This window comes from Trichosurus vulpecula, chromosome 9 (genome assembly GCF_011100635.1).
Source record: "Trichosurus vulpecula isolate mTriVul1 chromosome 9, mTriVul1.pri, whole genome shotgun sequence".
NCBI classification, from domain to species: domain Eukaryota; kingdom Metazoa; phylum Chordata; class Mammalia; order Diprotodontia; family Phalangeridae; genus Trichosurus; species Trichosurus vulpecula.
In genome coordinates, this window is record NC_050581.1 from 109326761 (window position 1) to 109341946 (window position 15186).

At 39.1% G+C, this 15186-nt stretch overlaps 1 protein-coding gene across 1 annotated transcript in view; it reads left to right on the forward strand.

Annotated features, from left to right (window-relative positions):
- The window catches only part of GRIN3A (glutamate ionotropic receptor NMDA type subunit 3A), a 228974-nt gene that overhangs the window by 161689 nt on the left and 52099 nt on the right, over window positions 1-15186 (forward strand). The window contains exons 5-6 of the mRNA XM_036738761.1: window positions 4623-4738; window positions 14113-14264. Coding sequence (XP_036594656.1) covers window positions 4623-4738; window positions 14113-14264 — 268 coding nt within the window. The remainder of the gene's footprint in view (window positions 1-4622; window positions 4739-14112; window positions 14265-15186) is intronic.

Here is a 15186-nt window from a genome sequence, read left to right on the forward strand (position 1 = left end):
CTGGGGGACCAAGAAAATATAGCATTGTGACCTTACTTCTATAAGAAGCATTCCATATTCTAAGATATATACTTTCTCTCTACTCCCTCCCCTTCAGAACTTGCCTGTCCTGTTTCCAATTCCTTAAGGATCTAGTCTCCATCTCCTAAGATTATAGTTAGTTGGGTTTTTTCATAAACTTATCCCTATTATGGTCTTTATGGCTAATAATGGTTGTGTTATCTTTTCCTTAGGTATCTGCATTGTTTACATGGGATTCTTGGAGATAAAACACTTTAACCCAAAGAAACAATCTCTAAGGTCAAAGTATAGGGTGCTATGGCAAGCCAGCAGGGGAGATACCAGGTGGAAGTATCTTTCAGTTCAGCTCACAGTTTTTTAGTGGTCTTCAAAGCACAGCTAATTAGCAACTCCGTGGACAGAAGAGGCTAGTGCAAGAATCATGGAAGGTCAATCCTAGAAGGCATCTTACATATCATCTAAACCAAGCTCCTCATTTTATGCAAGAGGAAGCACAAGGTCATTAACAAAGCCCATCTCTTATCTACCAGTCCAGTGCCTCTTCCACTGGTTGAACCCTTAGCCTTGGGTTACACAGGAATATGCTGCCATCCCACAGAAGAGTAGAGTTCATTAATCAATTATCTCTTACCATACTTTCTCAAATTGGCTGGGGGGGGGGGGTGTTGCCGATTTTAGAATTCTTTCCAATTTACAGAAAGGTAAGTAAAGCCTAGGGATTTGGTGGTTTATGGAGAATGGTAAGCTCAGAGCTCTTGATTTACCAGTTCCCAAAACTATATTCAAACCATTAGATTTTAAAAATATTTTAACCCAGATGTGTTAGTAAGTGATGGTAACTGGTTTCTTAGTGTTTGCTGGAGTGCAAGCCTAAATTAGTTCTGTGTTTTGTGATGTGAGGCATGCTTCTCAGTTTCCAAGTACCCTCTGGTATGAGTAAAGTTGTTCTGCTAAAACTTCCCTCTATTGCAAGGATTCTATTATGTTTCAAAGCAATAACCCCACAGGAGATGAGCTGCAGCTGGAAATACCTATTTTTAAAAGCATCATTTCTGCTCCAAGCTGCAATAAACTCTGGCTCCTATCTGAATTGGAGTCAAAGTGAGCTGTATTCTGGAGACCTTTCCCTTACCTCCAAAGATTCTTGGTTTTTAAAATAGCTAAGTAGAAAAGTGAAGAGGATTATAGGATCAAAGATTTAGGGTTGAATGGGACTCTAAAGGCCATCTACTTCAACTCCCTTATTTTATAGATGAGGAAACTGAGGCCTAAACAGAGTAAATGCCCGGGGCACACAAATAACAGCTGAGAGAGGTAGAATTGGAAGCCAAGTCTTCTGAATCAAGATCTTGTAGTGTTCTGATTATACCATGATGTTTCTTCTTCACTATATAGACATTTACTCTGTCTTCTTTCTTGCCTGTAGGCTGAAGGAAGTCTTTCTAGTCCAAGACAGTTTACTAGGACAGAATAAGTAGACAGCTCTGTAGTACAACTTCCAACACCAGGAAGTTTCTCTTGACACCTCAACAAAAAAAAAGATCTTGGTAATGCTTGCATTTAGAGAGTCATTCTTTTGACTCAAGCCAAATAAGGAAGAGACAAGTACTCCCTAGGATTTGTAACATATTTGGAGTTTAGCAACAGCTTCCCTAAGATCAGGTTCTGCTGCAAGGATGAAAGAGGAAGCATGAGGACACTGTGTACCCTTTAAGTATAAAGGGTAAAAGGAACCAAGGAGGGAAAATAGGGAGAAAAGGGAACTTAGGAACACTAAAGAAATGCTTTGTCCACTGAATGAAGTTCTCGCAGAGTAGATTTCTAGGAAAAGCTGCCATGTCAAAATAAATTCATGCGTGTTTATGTTTCATGAATGACTATATGCTTGAAAGTCAGCAGAGCCTGCTCCCATCTAGGAAGGTCTTGAAAATGCTCTTCCCTAAGACCACTATGACCAATTCCAATGGCATATCCCAGCCACCAAGAGGAACCAGAGGAAAGCGGGTATGGTGGTGCCCTCTTTTAGATTCTATGAGTGCCCCTGAAACTGCACAGCAGTATGGCTGTTCCTACGCCATTGGAGATTGTGCTTTTCTCCTTTCTGCCCACTTCTCTCCCCCTCCATTTCTCTTCCCTTCCCCCTTCCCATTTCTCTCCTTTTTCACTTTTCCTCTTCCTTTGCCTTTTCCTTTATCTTTCCCTTCCCACAAGTTGATGCTATCATTATATCTTGCCTGGACTGCTGTAATAGCCTCCTGATTGGCTTCCTTTCCCTTCCCTGGTCCAGCCTGAATACAGTGATCAAATTGATCTTCCAAAAGCACAAATCTGACCACGTCATTCCCCTCCTCAAAAAGCTTCAATGGCTCCTTACTCCATCTGGAATACATATAGTTGCTTCCTCTACTTGCCATTTATGGTGGATTCAGTTGACCTTTCCAGACTTGTTTCATGAGCTACCTTCCAGCTGAACTGTTCTTGTTTTTGAAACTCAGCATTCCATCTCCCATTTTCATGTCTTTGCATAGCTTGTCCCCATACCTAGACTACACTCCATCTTCACATCTGCCTCTTAAAATTCTTGACTTCCTTCAAAGGTCAGCTCACGTGTCACTTCCAATGAAAAGCCTTTACCGATCCTTCTAGTTATTAGCATTCTCTATGGTCAAATTGTCTTATATTTACTTATTTCTTTACATGTTTTTCCCCTTCAGAAGAATGTAAGCTCCCTGTGGGCAAGGATTGTTTTTCATTTTTGTCTTTGTATCCCTAGGACATAGCACAGTGCCTTGCACATAGTAGGCACTTAATAAAGGCTTGCTTAAGTGAATTGTTCCAAAAATACTGGTCCTAGATTCATGATTCCTAAGTTTGAATTCCAGCTCTATTCCTTAGCTGTGAGACCTTGGGCAAGTCACTCAATCTCTCTATGTGTCAATTTCCTCTTCTACAAAATGGTAATAATATTTAAAGGCTTTTAAAAGGGAAAAGACTATATACAAGTACCATACAAATGTGAGTTACCACTATTATTATCATCATCATCATCATCATCATCATCATCATCATTACCCAATCCTTCTTGGGTGTTGGAAGTAAACAATTATTCTGGAGTTTCATTCAGCCACTAAATACCATCAAATTACCTGCATTTACCATTACACCACCATCCCCTATTCTCTGTAACAGTGGTACCAAATTCAAATAGAAATGGAGGCTACTAATCCATCCATAAGGATTACTGCTGGCCACATACTAACTTAGTTTTAAAATGTAATGTTTTATATATGTATACATACGTGTATTTTTATTCATTTTGTTAAATATTTAATCTGGTTGCTGGTACTTGGAAAGTGACACCTCTACTCTATAACATAAAATTCAAACTCCTTATCCTGGTACTTAGGGCCTTCCTAAATCTGGCCTTCCATTCATATTTCACATTATTCCTCATTACACACTCTATGCTGCATTCCCATTCTTTTTCTGCCATCTCCCACCTCCAAGCATTCAAACAGGCTATTCCTCCTGGCTGAAAATGTACTCCTTCTTCACCTCTGCTTGTTGAATCCCTTCTTTTTCTTCCACAAACTATTCCATGAGACTTTCCCCCTCCTTCTCCTGCCCCTAACTGAAAGCAATCTCTCCCACCTTAAATATTCCTAGAGGTTTGTCTACATCACTCCTTTGTCCTTATCATATCCTATCTTGCATTATACCTATTTGTGTACATATAATATCACCTCGATTGATCATAAGCTCCTAGAGCACATGAAATGCCATTTTTCCTCTCTCTATCCTGCACATAGAAGGTATATATTCAGCGTTTGTTGAATTGACTGAGTCAATCCTACTGGCCTAAAAGCATCATTAATGATGATGATACATTTATATAGTGCTTTGCAATTATAATGCACTTTACTCATATCATAGCATCTGATCCTCACAACAAGCCCTTTGAGTAATAATAGCTACCATTTAATACAGTGAAACTATTATTTTCCCCCTTTTATAGATTGAAACACTGAAGCTACTTGCCCATAGTCACGTAGTCCATAAAGGAAAGAGTTAGGACTCAAATTCAGTTCTAACTCCCCTTCTGGTACTCTTTCTGCTACACTGTAATACCTGTCATAATGAATCATTTGCTGCCATCTGCCCTAGAGGATCTACTATTTTATTTATCCTTCCTTGCTCATTAACCATCCCAGGGAATGGCAACCTGACCTACAAAGTCTTCAATAAAGCTTATGCCCGATAAGGATCGCCATTTCAATGTACGGATTTATGAGGTCTCCATTTGTAAACCACCAGATCTGAACCCCATCAAGAACCGTGTTAGAGAAGGTCAAGGCAGTTCTGACCTTCTCTTTGCCTGAGTTTATGGAAAGAAGTACTTCATGCCAGCCTGGAGTAAGGGGAATTTAAGCCTCATCTCCATTGAATTTTCTGTCCTTGATATATATTCTTCACTGTAGTGAGATGTAAAAAGAAATAACTTTACCACTAACTAGCCTGATTTGCCCCAAGTTCCTCTGCTGCTGTCTGCTCCCTGATTATTAATGACTCACGGTGAGGTCTTCTTTTGGTCTTAACCCTAGGAATGATCCAGAGAAGCTGGACGCTTTCATCATGGACAAAGCGCTCCTTGATTATGAAGTATCCATTGATGCTGACTGCAAACTGCTCACAGTGGGGAAACCATTTGCCATTGAAGGTATAAATCAGTTGCTGTTGTTTTGCTCTTATTGAGAACACGTTGGGCTTGCCAACCTTGCAAGTCACCAATGCAGATGTCAGCATTGATGCAAAGAGATATCCATCTTTCCTCATTTTCATTTTATTTTCCTCAACCACTTATCTCAGAAGCTGCGAGAGCTGGTCATGGTTTTGGGGCACAATTTACTCATCCCATCATCCAGAAACAAGGCATCCCAAAGGCTGATGCATGAACTCTCTATGCCTGGGCTGGAAATGGCTGGGAATGGGTGGGGGTGGGGTGGGAGTGGAGTGAGAGAATGGAATAATTAATTAACAGGTATTAGATGTCATTTTACTTCATTTTGATTTGATTTCTTTAATGGTCAGATCTTGTGATCAATCTAAATCTGTAAAACTAGGATCATGAGGTTTGAGTGCTAGACGGGACCTTCAATATCATCTCTCATTTTTTTAGGAGGAAACTACTGAGATTAAGGGATTTTCCCAAGGTCTCCCAGAGAGTTAATGACAGAGCTGGGACTACAATTCAAGTCTTCATACTCTTAGTCTAGCGATTTGTCTACCTGCACATTGCTAGTAAAGTAACTTAAATGGATCACCAATTTTGAAATTAACTCCCTGAGGTTACCGCATAGTCAGTCCTCTCTTTCAGTTTCTCTAAGGAGAATTTTTTATCTCCTGACCACTGGCAAATTTTTTTCCTGCCATTTTAGTTCTGGTTATCATTTCCTTCCTGGTCTAGACATAGTCCTTATCCTCAAAGAGTTTACAATCTACCAGGACTTATATACCATACCAGCAGCATTAGAAGAAAGACAGATTTAAGATCAAGATACAGCCAATGAGTCAACAAGCATTTATGACTGTGCTAAATGCTAGGCTAGATGAAGTAGGACTACTTTGTGGAGAGATGCTTCTGCTGGAGGAGACAAATGACAGTGGAACTTTTACATCTACAAATTCTAAATTATAGAGCTGCTCATTCTTTGCCCCCCTTAACTGCCAACATACAAGGAGTCTCAAAACATCCTTGATCAAGTTAGTCACTCACGTTTGTCTCATAGTAAATTGTTCAGCTAAGTACAACACAATGGAAATGGATGGCCTGCTGCCTGAAACCCTTAATCCCACCCAGCATATTAAATGAGAGAACCCTCAATCAATCAACATGTAATTAGTACAACGTGCCCAGCCACTGTGCTCCCTGAGATCAGGACAATTCTGACTCCAGTTTGCCTGCTTCCCTATCTCCCTCCCCTGAGCACATTAACAGACTGATGACCCCAGGCTCTGTTTTTGGGATCAGTGGCACATGGCAAGAATAGAATCTGTTCCATTTTGCCTTCCTCCAAGATCAATCAATCTCTGCCCTACTCTCAAGGCAAAATAACCCTTCCATGAACCAGAACTTCTCCAAACCAAAACTAGTACCCAGCAACTGAAAGAGGCAGAGGGAGTTCTTGGGACAAGTTAGTGAGCAGTTAAAACAAGAGCCCAAGGCAGTTAAGGCAGCCTGCCTAGACAATCAAGCTTCTATTTGGTGTGGATCAAAAAATTCCTGATTTGCATGGCATCTGGGGACATGGAAAAGCTATTCAATTTTGCTTCTCCACATTGGATAGTTGTGGTCCCTTTGCTATCAACAGTAACAGTGAATCATATCAGGTGGGCTTGAGGGTGGCAAGCATGATGACCTGCTTTATATCTGACTAAGCTGTCTCTGATTAAGAAAGACCAAGTTGTCTTTTGCTCTAGGGGGTGACCCTATCTTCTAAGAAGGCAAGGATGATATAGATTGTTCCACCCTGCTCTAGCTCAGTACCAGATGCCATTGTAGCTCTAATTAACTCCCTACCGGTTTTCTGCTTACATTCCCATCTGTGCTCATGAAACTTTGTTTCTGGTGGTTGACATCATCTCTAGGCACCATGTTGTTTTTAAAGGGAATAAATACACAATGGTTCATTCCAATGGTGGAATGCTGTGATCCCTTATGGGAAGGTCTTGCAGCTCACTGTAAGAATGAGCAGGAACACTGAAGGTTAGAATAGACTATTATTTTCGTTGTTGGCTTCTTATAAAAACTTTAGAGGTGAAGTTCATAATAGATACTAACCCCCTAAGAAAATTCTCATTATCACTTACTCAGAAAGGTAAGACTTGATCACAAGAAAAGGAAGAAATTATGTTTTTGAAGGGGAAGCAACAATCTAACATGGGACCTGTTTAGTATCTTATCTGTCTTTGGAGGTATAAAGTCCTTCCTTTCACTGGTATGGGGAATTCCCTGGTGTGGAAACTCTCTACATTAACACAAATTAGTAACTCACCTCTAACTTCCAGTGTTAGAGAGTTGCTTGGGAGAACTGAACCAGTTCGTGCCAGTGCCCACATAGCTAGTTATTAGTTTTTAAAATGAAGAAATATAAGGAAAAAGGCAACTGCCAACTTGGGAGACCACTTTCCAATTGCATGGAGTAAAACAAGAAACTATACAGATGCTCACTATTCATTTTTATAATATTTTGATTTACTATTCTCATGAAAAAGTTGATCTTTGCTTAAAATATATTATACTCCAATAGCCAGTGGAATTTTAATTGAAAAGTTTCAAAGTACTTTGTATTATTGAACAACTTGTAAAATCCTTGAAAGGGCCATACCACTTGCTACTTCTCTATTTCCCACAATGCCTAATCCAGAAATTAGTAGGCACTTAACAAATAATTATTTAATTATTAATTTTAACCAATCAATCAAATTTCATTAAACTAGATTCATAGTAACTGTTGCAACTAACCAAAAAGTCAACTAGTAGTCTAAAAAACATCTAAAAAAAAACAAAAAAAAGGTAACAGAATGCTAAAAATTAGTATTAGGAATTCCCTTAGACACAAGGGAGAATGGGGTACTTTCATTCAAACATGTAATATGTTGCATGTTGATTTGCAAGATAAATAGATAGAAAGATGGATAGATAGATAGATAGATAGATAGATAGATAGATAGATAGATAGATAGATGATAGATAGATATATGTTTTACGAATGTGTAGTGATATTAACCGATCAATACAAACTTGCTTCTGAATTCCCCCAAAATTTCGTCACCTGGGAAATTATTTATCTGACACAATGAAATTATAAACAACTAGTCTCCACAGCTCCAAGTTTTGTTTAAAAGCTCCTCAGAAGGGGATTTTGTTCCTAAGCAAGTATGCAGAAGGGGGGATCAAAGCTGTTAAATGTTCGAGAGACTGTGGGAAGTCTTGGGTGAAATTGAATCTTATGTACCAATGGAATAAAGAGTCACTGGAATTGGAAAAGGAACTGCTGAGATAAATTAATATATGTCCCCAAGTTAAGCATTGCAGCAATAAATGTCCTAGGAGGAGCAAGGATAATGAAGATGAACAATAATGATATATGGCGATCCATCCAAAGAACTCAATGTGCTGTTAAGTCAGGCTTGTTTCAATGCCCATAAGAGCCACCAATATTTTGGGTCAGTAAACAAGGCCAACAAGTTATATAATTCACCCAAGTTTATCTTGATTGTCTTAGGTCTTCTCTCACATACCTCTCTTCTCATCTTCAAAAGGTGAAAAAAATCCATATTTTAAAATGTGTTTTAAAAGTCTGAACATTAAGCCAATTAAAATACATTCTGAGCCCTTTCTCTACATTGGCTGCAAATGGCATGCCATGGAAAGTCTGCCAGACTAAATGGATCTTTCTTTCTGACAATGTTGTTAACCCTAATCATCTGAGAACTCAATTCAGAAGCAGGTATTTTCCAAGCAGATATAAACACAGTACTGTTAGCCTGTGGAGACAATGAAACCAAAATCTGCTTCTACTACCCTGAACACAGAAGTTCCAATTCATTTGTAAGGAAGTGATCAGGATCATGTTCTGGAAATTGTTCCCTTGTCCTAGAAGCAGCATTGTATACATAGTACAGTAGGGATCGAGTACTTGACTTTTAATCTGAAAGACCTGAATTTCAATACACCTCAGACATATGCTGGCTGTGTGGACTTGAGGAAGTTACTTAACCAGTCTGGTTCTCATCTGTAAAATGAAGGCTTTGGACTTGATGGTCCATAGGACCCTTTCAACTCTGTCTATGCTCCTATAAGTGTCCAAAAAACCTGAAACCTTCATCTTTCGAGCTGGAGGATCCTGTTGTGCTTCATCTAACAGAAATACAGCTACCCCAGTCTTGATGACAGCTCCTAGCTACTAATGATAATTAGCAAAGCGATTCAGAATGCCAGAAGAAGCTGGCAGGTAGAAAAGCCATCCTCTGGTCCTTGAGGACAGACAAATTTTAAATGCAAATGATGGAGAATGAAAATTAAACCCTTGTGCTTTTGGTCTTTTAGTTCTAATTATAACAAAAAATGTTGCTGCTTTATAAAACTCCCCCATACTGTAACCAAAACAAGTTCCATTTGTGTATCCCTTCTCCACCACCTTACTCCAGATGTATAGTTTCCATTTTCTTTAATGGTGATATTCAGCAGAAGAATCAAGAATACAGCACTAAAGTCTCACCATTGGCTATGTGCATAACTGCAGCAAATTAGAATACCAGATGATAATGGATAGAGGTCTATTTTTACCAGGTCAATTGCAATTTAACTGAGATGTGATAGAGTGGAGAGATTTAATATTTATCACTTTCAGTGTGGCAGTTTCTTCAAATATCAATGTACATTAGATGAAGCTTTTCTCCTACTACATTTGAATACCTGTACAGCACTCTCAAAGCTTATTTTTAGAATAAGTATTGCCTCCTTAGAAGCATTCATTTTAAAAGACTTAGCTGTCTCCTCACGTACTAAGTCTAGGCTACCACGATATATGATTCCAGAATAGATTTGTCGTCAGGTGCAATCATCAGGGCTGGAATTGCCTGCTATACAAGTCCAGGTGGAATTTGGAAGAAACTCCTTAAAAGTAGCCTGTTTGATATGAGGTTGGAATGGAGACTTGTATGCAATCTAGGATCATAGTTCTAAAGCTGGGAAGGACCTTAATACTCAAATCCAACACTCTTATTTTATAGATGAGGGAACTGGGTTACGGCAAGGTTAGATGACTTGTGCCAATAATAAGCTGCAGAATCTAGATTCAAACCTAAGGCCTTGGCATCCAAATGATGGTGATTGATATTTATATTGCACTTTAAAATTTACAAAAATGTATCCAATTCATTATCTCATTTAGCCATCAAAACAACTCTGAGTTAAATATCCAGCAACATGAGTTGTTAAGTCAGAATCTCAGAATTGTAGAGAACCTTCAAAGTCATACTTAAACAAGACCATATTCTAAAACATCACTGACAAGTAGTCATCTGTTGACCATCCAAAAACCTCCAGAGGCCAAACCCACTCTCTCCTCAATTAGCCCATACCCCCCCTTTTTTTAAACTCTAAATTGTTAGAAAGCTTTTCTTTACATGGAATTTAAAGCTGCCCTGTTGCCATTGTTCCTAGTTCTGCCATCCTGGGAACACACAGACAAATGATGGAATCTTAGAATTTCATAGCTGGAAAGGACCTAAGCTACCTTCTGGTTCCATCCATACCAAAAAAAAAAATCCTTCCACCTTCAACATACCCAAAGTGGCCATCCAGCCTCTTTTTTGAAGACTCCTGATAATATGGGGAGGGGAATCAAAGAAGGGATTCTGAGGGTGTTGACCCACTGCTGAGGCAAGGCAGACCATTGCACTATTGTATAACTAATTATTAGGATGGGGGTTTTTTTTCCTGACATCAAGCCTAAAATTTGCATTTCGGGGATTTTGGTTTTTTACTCATTGTTCTTAGTTCTGCCTTCTGGGACCAAACCAAATGAATCTAACCCCTTTTCCACACAACACTCTTTCAAATATCTAAAAATAGCTGTCACTCCCTCATTCCTTAGTCCTCTATTCTTCAGGTTCCCCAGCAACTAGTTCTCATTATGGCATGAACTCAAGACCCTTCATTATTCTATGAACCCTCTCGAGCTCCAATTTCAATGTCCTTCCTAAAATATTGCACACAGAACCAAAGTACCCCAAATCTGTACTTGGTTCTCTGTGTAACATGTTTGGAAAAACATTGAAGTATACAGATAGAATACAGCAAGGGCCACCTCCCTAGTCCAGGACAAACTACCTTTCTTAATGCAGCCTAAGTTTGCGTTACCTTCTGCCTCACATTCATGTGACACTGAATCTTCCATCCATTATATTAGCTATTGCTCCTATTTTGGGGTCACCTACAGATTTGATAAGTATGGGTGATATCTATGCCTCCAAGCAAGTCATTGATAAAAAATGTTGACTAGCACAAGGCCAAGGACAGATCTCTGAAGTCCTCTATAGAGACTTCTTCCTACCTAGCCTATCTTCTAGGCCACATTTCTCTATCTTGTCCATGAGGATAGAATAAGAAATTCCATCAAATGCTTTTCAAAAGGTATACTACATCTACTGCATGCCCATAACCTTCCAGGGCAGTAAATGTCAAAAAAAGAGAAATTAAGTGAGCTTGCTATGCTCTGTTTTTGAGACCCATGCTGGCCCTAATTGATCATCACTTCCCTATCTAAATATCCAAAAGCCACCCCTTTTTATTATATAATATTTGAAAAGCACAGTATAGTGCTTGGCACATAATAGGTACTTAATAAATACTTATTCCCTCCCTTGTAACCTAGAATCTTGCCAGGACTCAAAATCAAGTTCACTTATCTATAGTTTGCAAATTCCACCCTCTTCCCTTTTACGGAAACTATTATATTTGCCCTCCTCCAGTCCCATGACATCTCTCTCATACTTCATTTTTTTTACTTACATATGGGTACATTCTGATGAGAGAATACACTGGACAACCTGTCTTCCTAATTGATTCCATTAGCAAACTTTCCCTCCAAACCAAAATAGCAAGGCACAGATTAGGTGCTTAAAAACAAATATCGAATAGATTTGAAAATTCTAGTATTTATTATTGTCATTGTCTTAATTTTTTCACCCCACTGTTGAGGAAAAAAAGAAATAATTAGGAAAAAACAATGTATGTTACTTGTAAGATCAAGTGGTACTTTTGTATTACTTATTTCATCTATGTCAATTACTAAGCATACACACATCCTTGCCCTGGAATTTCAATGAAAGGTTTTGTATATCTGCTAAAAAGAACAAAGACCCAATTTTCATATAAATGTCCTTGGAAATGAATAATAAAGGGAAAGAACTATAGAAAATATGTTTTTCATTAAGTATATGCAGCTTTCTGAAGGCTATTCACTTTTGATCTGTGAAAGAGTTCAGCAATATTTTCAGTTTATCTACCCTCATTTTCCTGGAAGTCTAAAAAAAAGCTTCTGCAGTTGTACCACTGAAGAGCTAAGAACAAAATTCAGTTGTCTATGGTCCCTTTTATGTGGTCTCTCAAAGTAATTTCCAGGATAGCAACAGACTAGAATGCAATAATTACTGTCCACTCAACCAGTAAGAAGACAGGGAAAAGATAAAGAAGGCCCTAGTTTCCTGAGGTTTCAGCCCTGGAAAAGGATCCCGGAGGTTGCTGACAAGAGAGACTATGAATCATAGACTTGCAGAGTTGGAAAAGGCTCAGGGTCATCTAGTTCAATTCAGAAAGTATAAATCTCCTCTACAGCATTTCTAATAAGTAGTCCTTCTACCTCAGCTCGAAGAATTCCATTGAAAGGAAACTCCCTGCCTCACCAGGCAGCCCACTGGACAGCTCTTACTGTTAGATCATTTTTCCTTATATTGACCCTTAGTTAGTAGGCCCTCCAGGGCCTCACAGAAGAAATCTCATCCTTCTATATGGCAGTCCTTTAGCACTCAAAGATTTGTGTCATATCACCCAGTTAACTTAAAAAAAAGAAAACGAATGTGGACCTTGGTTCTAAAATACTTTAGCAGCTAAGCAAGACTAAAAGCTGAAGTCTCAGACCTAAAATACTTGGTTCAGGACTTTTCTAAGGGCAGGACTAAATAGCCTACCCTTATTTCTCACCATAGCTACCATCACTGGCATCATATAATCATATATGAAAGCATAATCCTGGTGCTAGAGTATCTTGATATAAGGAATTGTGCAGAATTTTGGGAGTTTGTCTCGCAAAATTTCTCTGCTTCATCTTCCTGGATCATGCCTCCACCTAAGAAAACCCTGAAATTTTTTTATGTTGCATATTTTGATATCCAAAAAGGTCCTCAGTTCCCTATGATGTGCTCAAGCTAATGGGGGCATTAATATTAATATATTTTTAAAAAGGATTTGTCCATGAGCCCAAAGACAGTCAGAAATACTCTGCCTTCTCCCATAAGAACCAAAACAGTCCTTCTAACTTAGAGTTCTACCCCACAAGGTTCAGCGTTACTAAGAAGTCAAGCAATTTTCCTCTCTGATGGGCCCCTCAGAAAAGACTTCTAGGTTTATAAAGAGTTTATCTCCTTCCCTTTACCCCAAACCTACTAAATCTACACAACACACAGTACTAATGTTAGACAAGTTCTAGTTTTGCTCCTTCATAATGTGGTTCTATGATTTGGTTTCGACCACAAGTCCAAGCCATCATTTCCACAGTTCCCTTGCATAATCACCTTTCATTTCCCTTTGGCACTCCCCTGCTCCATTACTAGTTTAGTATACCTGTCAAGCAAAGTCTACTTCATGCTGGGGGCTATATGTAGCTTTCTCTCTAGGTCCACATGAGGTTTGGCATCTCTGGTTGCCTTGCTACTGCCTCCAGGCCTACGTGATGTGACACCCCTCCACATCTCACATCAAATCTCTTATATTCTCTCCTGGGTGCACACATCCATCGATGTCATGGTCTTAGCACTGTGTAAATTGTCCTCCTTGAAAATCAGGCAACTAGAGTAAGAGGAATAGACTTTGTAATGATGTTTCCTTGGTTCCTCATTCTCCATATCGATGAAAGACATAGCACATTTGAGCTAAAATGTATCTTAGGGATCAGAAATCAAACTGAGGAAACCAAAGTTTACATGAGCTAAATGACTTGCCATGAATCACACAATTAGTTAATGGCAAAGCTGGATCTAGAAACCATATATCCTGACTTTTAGTGCAAAGCTTGCTTTTTACTACCTCAGGAAGAGACATATAGACTCATCTGGCTCTTTCATAGGAAAATGATTGGTCTAAAAGGGAAAACATATAAAAATATCTTTGAATCCTTTGAAAGAAAGGTGCTTTATAAATTCAAGACTTTATTCCCATGATCATGCCTGATACCGAATCAAAGATATCTATCACAGCCTCTCAGGAACAATGGAGGAAATGTCATTTGAAATTGTATTTTCTCCTAGGCTACGGAATTGGCCTTCCTCCAAACTCTCCACTGACCTCAAATATATCAGAACTTATCAGCCAGTACAAGTCACATGGATTTATGGATGTGCTGCATGACAAATGGTACAAGGTGGTTCCCTGTGGCAAGAGAAGCTTTGCTGTCACCGAGGTAAGAAATGTATTTGTCAGCCACAGCTAAGCAGTCTTTTTTTGCCCTTAAGGGTACACACAATGTGTGCTAAAAGGGGTATTTCAGCCATAAAAGCACAGTTATCTTGGGATATGTGGCTAGTGATAACAGATTGTGCAGTAGTCCCTTAGTTCTGTGATCAGTATTTGTGATGCTCTCTCCCTCCTATGGGCTTCCTGGTATGACTTCAGTTGTGCCTTTTCCTAGTTCAATCTATGGTGAAACATCTTTATGAGAGGCCATCCTAAAGATGTGTCTTTTGATGCTTTCCTTATAAATGGATAGAAAAGTTACATGTGTTCTATTTATTACTTGGGTTAAAACTCCTTCAATAAGAAGATAGGAAATGTCATTCCAAGACAGACCTATGATCCATCCATTCCAGCATTCTGCCTCCAAGAATGGAGCCAAAGAAGGCTTTATATAGGAGAACAGACATTGTCCCTTATATTGACTACTGGGAAACATCCCAAGCATCCCTAACTATCCCTCTCTTTGCTAGAGACCCTGAAGCACAAGGAATCCGTACAAACATGACAAACCAAAGGACTAGGCCGAGGTGGTAGTGGTAGTGGTGGTTGAGTCATTTCAGTCATATCTGACTCTTTGTGACCCATTTGGGGTTTTCTTGGCAAAGTACTGAAGTAGTTTGCCATTTCCTTCTCCAGCTCATTTTACAGATGAGGAACTAAGGCAAATACGGTTAAGTGCCTTACCCAGGGTCACACAGCTAGTAAGTATTTGAGACAGATTTGAACTCAGGAAGATGAGTCTTCCTGACTTCAGACCTGGCATTCTATCCACCAAGGTAGGAATTCCTAAGTCACAGAACCACAAGGACCAAATGGCCTCCAAAGTCCCTTATAACTCTAAGTCTATGATTCCATGTTAGAGTTGAAAT